Source organism: Lithobates pipiens, unplaced genomic scaffold (genome assembly GCF_037356315.1).
Source record: "Lithobates pipiens isolate NorthernLeopardFrog02 unplaced genomic scaffold, aLitPip1_a1.2 Scaffold_3, whole genome shotgun sequence".
Taxonomy (NCBI): Eukaryota; Metazoa; Chordata; class Amphibia; order Anura; family Ranidae; genus Lithobates; species Lithobates pipiens.
In genome coordinates, this window is record NW_027507790.1 from 99,450,076 (window position 1) to 99,462,668 (window position 12,593).

At 41.5% G+C, this 12,593-nt stretch overlaps 1 protein-coding gene across 1 annotated transcript in view; it reads left to right on the forward strand.

Annotated features, from left to right (window-relative positions):
- The window catches only part of SUSD2 (sushi domain containing 2), a 263,794-nt gene that overhangs the window by 76,932 nt on the left and 174,269 nt on the right, over positions 1-12,593 (forward strand). Inside the window, exons 2-3 of the mRNA XM_077462081.1 lie at positions 6,581-6,785; positions 7,702-7,853. Of these exons, the coding sequence (XP_077318207.1) occupies positions 6,581-6,785; positions 7,702-7,853 (357 nt within the window). The remainder of the gene's footprint in view (positions 1-6,580; positions 6,786-7,701; positions 7,854-12,593) is intronic.

The window sequence follows — 12,593 nt, forward strand, 5'->3', positions numbered from 1 at the left end:
AAAAGACAACAACATTATTTGACACCTGAATAATGCATATACTGTACATCCAATTGTCCTTATGTAATGTCTATGTCCAACATTTAACTATAACAGAGGACAGCTTTATATTTATTGTTAAGTACCGTAACTCAATCCATGCATTAGCAGGAATATGAAATGTAAGTCCAGTGTTTTGCTTCACATAATTAAGCATAACACACATCATAAACTCATTTCTAGACAAGGTAAACTAGGCATTTCAGGCTTAGGAACCTTGGATACCTAGTGTAATAAACATACATTTAGCTTAAGTCAGCAGGATAAGCACACACTTACTAAAGTGACCAGACACAGCTTACTATGAAACTAAGTAACTGCTTTCCTGTTTGATTCTGCACAACACATTTGAAACTGCTTTTAAGAAAACAAATACAGTACAGAAAAAGATGTCCAAAGTCAGCTGAAAAAGCTTCACCTTCAGGGCATTACTCCCGAAATATATCTATTCTGGACAAGGCTGCTTTTCAGATGGTGCTAGAGTATATTGCGTCTTAAATTATTAATGCAATGTCTATGTCTTAAAATTGAACTAAACTCTCATCTCTCCACCATCAGTGTGATGTCTACAAGCTCCCTTGTCATGGCCAACATTTTTGCCCAGGTTTGGTATCTTCAGACATCCTAATTGAGTGGCCCAGGATCATGTAAATCCCATTCATACAAACCCTCAGTGTATATTTTATAGATGTTTGCGAGCAGGCACGTAATAAGCTTTTATTTCAGAAGACACATAAAAGAAACCTTCCTGCTAGCAGTCACTATGAGACAGAGTGTAAACTAATCAAGGGGGGGAAGGCAGGGGAAGTTGTTCAGTGACTGTAATGTGGGGTACACACTATAAGAAAAATCAAGCAAACGATCGTCCCATTGTTCTCGATGTTTCACAGCAAATCAGAACCAATCAAAGAAAATCTGTATGAAAATTCTTACGAATATTCTCGACAAAGTCTCTTTTTGTTTATTGTTTCTGATCATGAGCAGTCTTTTTTGATTTTTCTTGTACGAAAAGCATACGAAAAAACAGTACACATTATATGAAAATTGTTCGTTCTGTTCCCATAGGAGAAACATTTTGGAGTTTGTCCCTTCGAGAATTTTCATACGAAAATTTTTCGGCTGTCGAAAGTCGTGTACACACCATACAAAAATTGAAGGAAAATTTTTTGGACGAAAATGTTTGTCCAATTTTCTTATACTGTGTACGAGCCTTTAGGTTATGCCTTCTGAAATACACCACAAAAAAAAATAGTGTTGCAAATTTGAACAAACATGAAATAATCAACGCCTCTTTAATGGAAAAAAGTATCTCTAGCGAAAAGGTTTTCTTCCTTCGAACACTTGAACTATCAAACAAACTCTGTGAAGCTTCTTATTATGTTCCATAAGGGGGCTCTGTTCCAGGGAGTAGGCAGAGACAACTTGTTGAAAAGTTCAATGCAGTAAACACTTTATTGGAAAACTTGACAGGCAGATAATTTAAAGCGGAACTTCAGTCATTTTTTAATCTTTCCATCTATAAAATCTTCTGCCCTTGTTGTTTTAACTTTGGATAGTAAACAATTATTTTTCTGCCAGTAAATACCTTATAAAGCCCACTTCCTGTTTCTTGTCTGGTAAAAAGCCTAGGCTTATGACATCATGCACAGCTCTCTCATTCACTCTCGTGAGAGTTTGCCAAGAATGGAGGAGGGATGAGTCATACGAGGGCCAATGAGAGATTCAGAGCTGGAGTTGTGCCTCTGTGTGTCTGTGTAAATCAAGGAAGAGAACAGGCAGCAGCTTCAGCTGCCCACAGTTATAATGGTTGCAGCCAATCTCAGTGGAGGGTTTTTTCTGCTGAATATTTGGCAAGTACAGAATCAAGAGTATATATAAAATAATATGCAAAGTGTTTGGAGGGAAGCTTCGGAATAGCAAAGAGGATTTTATTACAAATTATGTGAGCAGACTGCAGTTCCTCTTTAATAGTAGACCTAATGTCCATTCAGAGATTGCTACTCAAAAGTGTGCCAGTACTATTGAGTTATCTGCCTGTCAAGCTCTCCAATAAAGTGTTTACTGCATTGGACTTTTCAGTCATTTGTCTCTGCCTACTCCCTGGAACAGTGCCCCCTTATTGAACATTTTTTGCCCCTTTTGGTCTCATGAGTTGGGGAGCAGTGGCCCAGGTTTAACTCCTATCCTTTCCCTTACATGCTACTTTGGATACGCCCACACACTCTTTTTTCTTAGTTGTTTCTTAATACACCATATGGGTAGATGAACAGATGAATCACAGCTCCCACAGGCTTGTCTCTCCTCCAGGCCCTCACAGTGATGAATCAGGATTATAGTATATGTAGATACCAGAAAAGAAAATGTAGTGTGATACCGTACAAACAACTCCATTCATTTATTAACATCTTATGTAGTCACATAAGTTAAAAACCATCCTGTATCAGACCAGCATTCTGTGAAGATTCTTATGAACCTGCTGTGTGTTTGTCATGTACCTTGTGGCAAAGCCTGACGTGTAGAGAGAGATATCTCATACAACCCCGGCTCAAGGGCCACTGGTGTTGCATCAATGGCCATGAGAGCGCATTGAGGTAAGAGTGCCTGCAAGATCTTCCGTTGGTTTGCAGAGGTGTGTGGCCGGTGCGTCACCAGAGTTGGGCTGGATAGCTGAAGCACAGGATGGCAGCAGGAACAGCAGATGCAGGCACACAGCAGATGGGGGACCAGTGTCACCAGGCACTATGCAGAGCAGGACAGACGTATGACTGGATGCAGCTCAGACAAGCCAGGTCAGCAACGGATAAACAGATATAAGCATAAATGGCAGGCAGAGAATAGTCAAAATGCAGGCAGAGGTTGGGAACAGGATAACAGGCTGATGAGAAGATTTAAATGAAGTCTTAAAGCAAGTCAAGGTCAGTACGTGGAATGCAAGCCTGATCAGGATAAGCTGGGTCAAACACAGGAATCAAATACAGGGCACAGGAACAGGAACACGGGTAAAGCATATCTTATTCCTCTCAGCAGCGTTTGATTTGGCTCCTGGAGTTTACATGCAGATGCTCTCTGCAAACCTCCTGTTGCTAGACATCACTCATCTCATCGCATGTGCCATCAGAGGGGGGCGAGGTCATCCAGTTACGTCAGCAAGTGGCCCCGCCCTTGCCTATATAAGAGCTCCTAAAGCCATAAGATAGCAGTCACCGGGAGGCCTCCCATGAAAGCAGAGTTTTTCATTTTTTATGTTTTTCGGGTCCGTCGAGTGGCATGATTGATGGATTTACACTGCAGGACAAAAACTATCTCTTGTGGTTTTTTTTTTTAACACTTTTTTTGGTGAATGGGTAGGGGTACAATGTACCCGATACCCATTCACATAGGGGGGTGGCAGGATCTGGGAGCCCCCTTGTTAAAGGGGGCTTCCATATTCCAATAAGCCCCCCTGCCCACAGACCCCGACAACCACAGCCCAGGGCTGTCAGGAAGAGGCCCTTGTTCCCATCAACATGCTTTGGGGTGGTGGGTGTGAAGCACCCACCCCCTATGTTGAGGGCATGTGACCTGGTATGGTTCAGGAGGGGGAAGAGCTTGCTTGCCCTCCCCATTCTGACCTCCAGGCTGCATGCTCGGATAAGGGTCTGGTATGGATTTTGGGGGGATCCCATGCCCCCTTAAAATCCATACCAGCCCCGAAGGGAGACTCCACACTGTTTTTTTTCATAGTTTTTTTATATCTATATTGCCAGAAGTCAGCAATACATTACAGCCGCGAGCAAGTTTAACCACTTACCTACCAGGCACGAACACCCCCTTCCTGCCCAAGCCATTTTTCAGCTTTCGGCGCTGTCACATTTTGAATGCCAATTGCGCTGTCATGCAACTCTGTACCCAAATTACATTTTTATAATTTTTTCCCCAGAAATAGAGCTTTCTTTTGGTGCTATTTGATCACCTCTGTGGTTTTTATCTCTTGCGCTATAAACAAAAGAAGAGGGACAATATTTGTTACTTTTTGCTATACTAAATATCAAAAAAAATTTTAACAATTTTTTTCCTCAGTTTAGGCCGATATGTATTTTTCTGCATATTTTTGGTAAAAAAAATCCACAATAAGTGTATATTGATTGGTTTGCGCAAAAGTTATAGCGTCTACAAAATAGGGGATAGACTTATAGCATTTTTATTTATTTATTTTTTCTTTTACTAGTAATGGCAGCGATCTGTGATTTTTATCATGACTGCGTCATTGCGGCAGACATATTGGACACTTTTTAAATTTTTTTATTTTTGGGACCATTCACATTTATACAGCGATCCGTGCTATGAAAAAGCATTGATTACAGTGTAAATGTGACTGGCAGGGAAGGGGTTAACACTAGGGGGTGATCGAGGGGTTAAATATTTGTCCTGGGAGTGATTCTAACTGTGGGGGGAGGGGACGGACTGGGGGAGGTGACCGATCGGTGTCCCTATGTATAAAGGACACATCATTGGTCTCCTCTCCTCTGACAGGACGTGGATCTGTGTGTTTACACACACAGATCCACGATCCTGCTGTTACTGGGCAATCGCACGTGCCCGCGGACAACACCACCACCTGGCACGCGCATCGGATGCCTAGTGACAAGGTGCGCACTCCCTAGTGGACCGGGAAGGAGATCACGTCATATGACGGTGGCCCAGAATGAGAACTGCCTCGTCCCGCCGTCATATGACAGTGGTCAGGCGGCTAGTGGTTAAATTACATTTTTTCCTTTATAAATGTCATTATTGCTGCAGCACTGTTCTACACATTGCACAGATGCACCACTTGACAGGTAGACTAAGGGTACCCCCAGGTGTAAAGGTAGGTCCTTGCTCTGTTAGGTGCTCGATTTCCCTCTTCCTATCTTGCCTAGGCCGTGGTCTGGATGAACCTGGGAGTCCCGTTAACCAAGACTCATACACGAGATGTATGTGAATAATGATTACATTTAATGTTTTGAATACAACAGGTTATATGCTGAGACAATAGGGGCAGCGCCCTGTGGAGGAGCCAATCAGGGATCCCCTCGTAGCTATACACCAAACTTTTCCTAGTAACAGATTTATTGACAGAATAAGCAGAATAAGCAGAAATCGTGTCTTCATGGCTAAGCACATCATTAACCTTCACACGAGATAAGAGTGAGACTACAATATTCATCAACATTGTGCTAGTAGCCTGTGATCCAGACGTTCTAGGTCACAGACGCAGTTAAGGGAATGTGAGATGACCGTAAGTCTGGCTTTCTTTGCACAAACTCTCGCGGCCAAGGGCATTCTAAGAAAACAGCATATTTCCCAGATAGCGAGCATCTATGTCTTAGCAGTTAGAATTCTAGCTTGGTCATACAGAGTTTGAAGATGGAATACAGTATAACAAAATGGAATACAGTATAACAAAATGGAATACAGTATAACAAAATGGAGACTCGATAATCCTTACACCAGGCACGATATTTATTGGAATATTTAATTATTATTGTTTCATTTTAAGCATTATTAAAATGACTGCTCCTGAAATAACTATTGTTTTAAAAACTTTTTTTGCATTGATATATGTTTTATAGTAATAACTTGCATATAAGCCTTTTAAATGAGGACTTTTGATTTTTTATGTTCGTGTCCCATAGACTTTAATAGGGTTTGCATGTTTGCTAGAACTTTTTCCTGTTTGAGGTGTTCTGGTGCAAACCCAACTGGGGGGTGTTTGACCTATCCCTAGTCCTGGCCACAATGGTCACAGGACAAATGAAAGACTATTTTTAGATTGTAAACTCTAATAAGCAGGGCCCTCTGATTCCTTCTGTATTGAATTGTATTGAAACTGTACTGTCTGCCCTCATGTTGTAAAGCACTGTGCAAATTGTTGGCACTGTATAAATCTTGTGTAATAATAATATTAATTATAATCTTCCCAGTGGGGACATAGAAAGTAATAACAAGTGCTAACCCTACACTATTGTAAAACAACAACAAAAGATTGATTGATATACAATTGGGCCTTGTTCTAATGAAATGGCTACCGTAATTCACTCTGGAACTTCTATTAGGTATTTATACAGGCGCATTCATTTAATCAATTAAAGATACTTGTCAATGGTATGGATGTATTATGTATATCATTGCAAGGATTATGAATATACTGTAGTGTATGTGGCAAAGTTGGTAAGAACAGAGATGCAATTTTTGGTGAAATTGATGCAAAGTAGATTACATTTTACCTTCAGCAAAACTATGGCTTCTATTTTTTTATTTGATCTTTTTCACTGTTTTTCTTCCCTAATGAGGCTAATATGGGCCATTGTGTAGCGTAATAACAGGTCCAAGAGTAATATGGAAACTTCTGTAACACTCCAGAACCATTTAAAGTCATATGCACTCTTAAAGACAACCAGCTGAATGTGAAAATTGAGCAACGCCTCTCAATTTTCTCAGAATTTTACCTATTTGTAATTAAACCACTTTGAGCCACTGTACAGTAAAATTTATGTATTTCTAAATATTTGTTTTCTTATAGGTCAACTGGAGTCATGTAGTTCACAGTGTGGTAAACAGCTCCAGAATTGCTCCTGTCATGCAAGTTGTTTGAAACTAAGTATCTGCTGTGCAGATTATCAGAAAATGTGCCTTCAAATTTCACCCCACTCAGGGACACTAATGGGAGGGAAAGACTTTAAAATTCTAAACATAACTTACAGTCCGAATGGAAATGTGACATGCCAGTGAGTATTGACACTTTTAATACTTGTAAAAATCAGTAAAGTATTGTGCCATAAGCAGTAGCAGGAAAGCATACATTTAAGTGATGACCTTTGTTGGCTAACTAAATATATTTTGTCATGTAAGTGTTTGAGAATATTCAGGCATATCATGAAAGTGGTATTGGCTATATTTTTGCTTAACATGGTCATTTGAGTAATAATTTATTAAAATAGATAGATAGATAGATAGATAGATAGATAGATAGATAGATAGATAGATAGACAGACAGACAGACAGACAGACAGACAGACAGACAGACAGATAGATAGATAGATAGAAACATTAGACAGCTTGATCCCACTGAAGCTGGCAGCACAATACTTCTTCAGCATATTTCCCTGAATGTGATGAATCCTGGATAGCGCTGGCTTTAGTATATAAAGTATATAGATCTATATGGCTTCAAAAGAATTCAAGAGCCAGCACAATAAAGATGACTTGAAGGGAACGATTTTTGACCTGTGGTAGTAGAGTCATAAGGATGGGAAAACTGGAGATTGTCAGTTGATTGTGGGGGAAAACAGTTATCCCTTTTATCCCCCCTGCCCCTACCCAGCTTTATAAACAAACTATGGTGTCCCTCTAGGTCAGTCCACCCTTACCCACCACAGTTGTAACTGGCATTCAATGTTTCAGGAAAGATGAATAGTGGCCCATTGATATGTCGGTGGGCCACTATTCATCTTTCCTACCCAAAATTACATGAAATACTGCCACAGCTACTAACATTAAAGTTCCAGTTTATCTGCAGAGATATCACAAACAAAAATATAAGAAACTGTCAAATGGTTTATCTCTTTGCATCTAATAAAAACTGAAATGTCAATTTGCGTTGGGCTAAGCTAAGAAATTAACTCTGTATTTCTCTGTTAACAGGTTCAACGATGAAATAAATACTCAGGGTTATGTTGATCAATCTGGATATGCTCACTGCATTTCTCCACTACTGTTCCAGACTGGCCATGTCAAATTTTCTTTGTCGTTCGATGGAGGGAGGAACTTTGGGCCATCAGGAACATGGTTAGCTGGTAAGGTTCTGCAGATGATTTTTACACAAAACTTTCTAAATGAGAGCATTCCCAAGCAAATAGAAAAGGCATTCCATGAACTCTCAGTGATGTGCAGGGAAACATTACCACTATGGTTAAGTCAGCAATTCCAAAGCATACGTGAACCCTAGTGTTTTTAGACACCCATGAACTAGGCGCCTTTTGTTCATGATATCAATCATATTTCAAATAACAAAAATGTAAACAATTTTTTTAGCTAAACTTCTTAGCAGTCATGGGCCCCCGAAAGTTCCCTTTCTGTCCTGTCTCAAGGTCATGACTGTGGGCAGACTGAAGTGATTGTCATCTGTGTATGTGTTGTCCCTGCCAGCTGCATTGACCAAACAATTCAGAGTGCAGCCCAGGAGGTATGGCTGCCTGTGATGTTGAATACTGACAACACAAGCTTACAGGTATGCTGCTAAAAAGCATGGTGTGTTGTAGTAGTCCCAAGGCAGAAGCATCAGGGTGATAAAGATACCACAAAAGCCTTTGTTTAGCATTTACTTTATTACAGAAAGGCCACAAACAGAAATTAGCAGAATCAACGGGTATTTAATAAGGCTTTACTAGCTGCAATGCAAAAATCTCTGCACATCAGCAACCACAAGGTAAAAGGGAGCTATTTCGAGAACAATACTTTCTGTGTTTACATAAACATTAATTCAGGTTTTTATACTAAGAGAAGATGTCACAGAGGGGTAGCTTGGTACACAAGCAAGTCTAAGGAAAAAGGGGAAATGTAAACGCTGAAACATTTGGTAATTTTTTATTTATTTACAATAGCTAAACTACTACTATGTCCCCCCACATTGTTTCCTTAAGTATGGTACACCTAAACATCACTTGTTATCTTCAATAAAAGAATGTAATGTACTTTTCCTGCGTTCCATTTTACAAAAACACACCATTGAAAAACTGAGAAAAATTAAGAGTCAAGATTTCATGGTTCTCTATAAATATTCCTCGCATATTTGTAAAATACAGTATTATAAATATTCATGTTTCACATTTGTCTATGGCTAAATTTGTTAAAGATTTCTTTCAGGTATGGAATTGATTTAAAGGGGAACCCCACAGCAAAATTAAAAAAAAAACATTGTTGGGTTCCCCTCAAAATCTATATCAGAGCCTTATCTGAGCATGCAGGCCGGTAGATCAAGAAATGGGGGGGGGGGGCAAGTGAGCCCCCCCTCCTGAACCATACCAGGCCAATTGCCCTCAACATGGGGGGATGGGAGATTTGGGGCAGTGGGGTCTGGGGGTCTGCTCCCCCACCCCAAAGCACCTTGTCCCCATGTTGATAGAAACAAGGGCCTCATCCCCACAACCATGGCCAGTCATTGTGGGGGTCTGTGGGCAGGGGGCTTATCAGAATCTGGAAGCCCCTTTAATAAGAGTCCCCCCAGATCCAGGCTTCCCCCTATGTGAATGAGTAGGGGGTACATAGTACCCCTACCCATTCACCAAAAAAGTATCAAAAAGAAAAAATAAATAAAATATATAGTTTACACTTTTTTTATAAAAAAAAAAAGCAGTGTCCCCGATGTAAAGCCACCGTCAGCCACGCTGCCAGCTACACCGTCGACCTGAAAAAGACAAAAAAAACGCTTCCGCTATCAATGAAGGCTGGCTGTCTACTGCAGGCTCCACCATTTGACAGTTATTATGTAAATAAGGGACGGGGCCATCAGGTGATGTGGCCAGGTGGCCCCGCACCATGCCTATATAAAAACTGTCAAATGGTAGAGCCTGCAGTAGACAGCCAGCCTTCACTGATGGTGGGAGTGTTTTTTTTTTTGTGAAACATGAATATTTAACATACTCTAATTTAGAAATATGTGAGGAATATTTATAGAGAACCATGAAATCTTGAGTCTTAATTGTTCTGTTTTTCAATGGTGTTTTTAAAAAAAAAAATTAAATGTAACGCAGGAAAAGTACATTGCGACATCACAGACTATTGCATGCTGAGTCAATGACGTCACAAGGGGGTAGGACCACCAGGTGACGTGACCAGGTGGCCCTGTCCCTTACCTGTATAAGAACTGTCAAACAGTTAGACCTGCACTAGGTGGCCAGCCTTCATGGATGGCGGGAGTGTTTTTTTTTCTTTTTAGTGGTGCTGACTTAGGCCGCGTACACACGGGCGGACTGTCTGACGGACTTGGTCCGCTGAAACGTGTTTCAGCGGACAATCCGCTCGTGTGTGGGCTTCAGCGGACTTTTTCGGCGGACAGTCTGGCGGACTAAGTCTTTCGGAATTTCCGTAATATTGTCCGTCCAAACTTGGTTTCAGCGGACAGTCCGCTCGTGAGTAGGCTAGTTCGACGGACTAAGTATGGCGCATGCTCAGAAAGGATTTACACGGCCGAAGGTTGCATTGCAGTGTATTGGACGTCGTATTTCTAGTCCCGTCGTACGTGCTGTACACGTCATCGCGCAAGCTTTCGACGGACTGTCTGTTCATCGTGTGTGGTCAAGTCCGTTCATTCAAAAGTAGGACAGACTGTCTGTCGGATTGTCTGACGGACTTAGTTGGACGGATAGTCCGCCCGTGTGTACGCGGCCTAAGTCCGTTCGTGTGTGGCCAAGTCCGTTCATTCGGAAAGTCCATCGTAACTTCGCCGAAAGTCTGTCGGGAAGACAGGCATCTTATATCACTTATATTCATGTTTCACAAAAAAAAAAACACTCCCACCATCAGTGAAGGCTGGCTGTCTACTGCAGGCTCTACCATTTGACAGTCTTTATATAGGCATGGTGTGGGGCCACCTGGCCACATTACCTGATGGCCCCGCACCATGCCTATATAAAAACTGTCAAATGGTAGAGCCTGCAGTAGACAGCCAGCCTTCACTGATGGTGGGAGTGTTTTTTTTTTTGTGAAACATGAATATTTAACATACTCTAATTTAGAAATATGTGAGGAATATTTATAGAGAACCATGAAATCTTGAGTCTTAATTGTTCTGTTTTTCAATGGTGTTTTTAAAAAAAATGTAAAATGTAACGCAGGAAAAGTACATTGTGACATCCCAGACTGTTGCATGCTGAGTCAATGACGTCACAAGGGGGTAGGACCACCAGGTGACGTGACCAGGCGGCCCTGCCCCTTACCTGTATAAGAACTGTCAAACAGTGAGGCCTGCACTAGGTGGCCAGCCTTCATGGAGTGTTTTTTTTTTCTTTTTAGTGGTGCTGACTTAGTCCGTTCGTGTGTGGCCAAGTCCGTTCATTTGGAAAGTCCATCGTAACTTCACCGAAAGTCCGTCGGGAAGACCGTCGGACCTAGTCTGCCGGAAAGTCCGGTCGTGTGTTCGCGGCATTAGGCCCCTTTCACACCAGATTAGTTCTGCCTGTCCATTTTTCAGGCAGACCTGATTGGACCACCCATTGTTCTCTATGGAGCGGCGGATGTCAGTGGGCACGTGTCAGCTAAGCAGGCAGATCCGATTGACGAATTCCGCTCCTTCTGAAAGGGGCCTAAATAAATCCATGCACGCAGCCAGGTGGGTTCCTGGAAAACATCAGGTAGTAAACAAAAAAAAATGAAGGGAGTTGCAGCATGATGGGCTAGTTTGTTGTCCATGATAGAGGGTTCATTCACATGGTGTTTGTAACAGGCATTTTATATCCCTAGTATTTTTTTCCTGCACTTTGCCATGTGCCAAGAACAGCCTGCCATACAAGTGAATGGCTGTACACACAATTGTTCTTGTAAAAAAAACATTGGTGTTTAGCAGTGCATGTGCATCCAACATAGTTTTCAAATGTAGGATTTTTTGCTTTCGGAAAATACATTGGATGTACAGTACATAAGTACTTAAACGCAGATGCATTTTTAAAAAAATGCATTTAAACAAGCAAGAGCATTTACAAGTGTACAACTACCTACAGCCATTTACTTGTATGGCAAGCTGTATGTGGCACATGGACATGGTAAAGTATTGGGAAAATACGCTAGTGATATAAGATGCCGGTTAAAACCTTGTGTGCATAGATGTAAGTTTCACACAGCAACAGTTTCAAGTAACCATCCTGTCTATTCCACAAAACAATGACTTATGAGTCAGTTTATTAGATTGGACAGGATTGTGAAAGCCTCAGATAATATTACATCTAGCAAACTAGACATAAAAATATAGGAAATACTCTGGAAAAGCACTCTGTATTTCATTTAAAGGTGAACACTTGAGCACTAAAACAGTATAAAGGCATTTCATTTGTGTGCCAGTGCTAACGTTTTTCTTCACATGTGATTTCTTGTTTCACAGCCGGTTTCCTACTGCACATACAAAAGTCGCGCAGAGCTTTCTGAATGATCTCGTCGTCTTCTGGGACACACACAGGTCCCAGAATACACTGGGGGGGGGGGGGGAAGGAGAGGTCAGACATGAAGCAGATCACTGTGAGGTGATCTTACCAGGAAGTGGGAGTGGGTACCTCTAAGCCCTTGTACACACGGTCGGAGAATCTGTCGGAAATATTTCCCGACCAACTGGGCCGGACGGACCTAATCCGATCATGTGTAGAGCATTTTGATCGGACCAAGTGCCACGCATACTCAGATCAAATTCCTACATCAAAGCTATTGGCTACTAGCCTGAATGTAGTCCCATCGTAACGAAATTACGTCATCACGTTCTGAAAGATCGGATTTTTCGCCAACTTGGCCCGACCGTGTGTATGCAACAGTTTCGGACACAATCCGTCGGA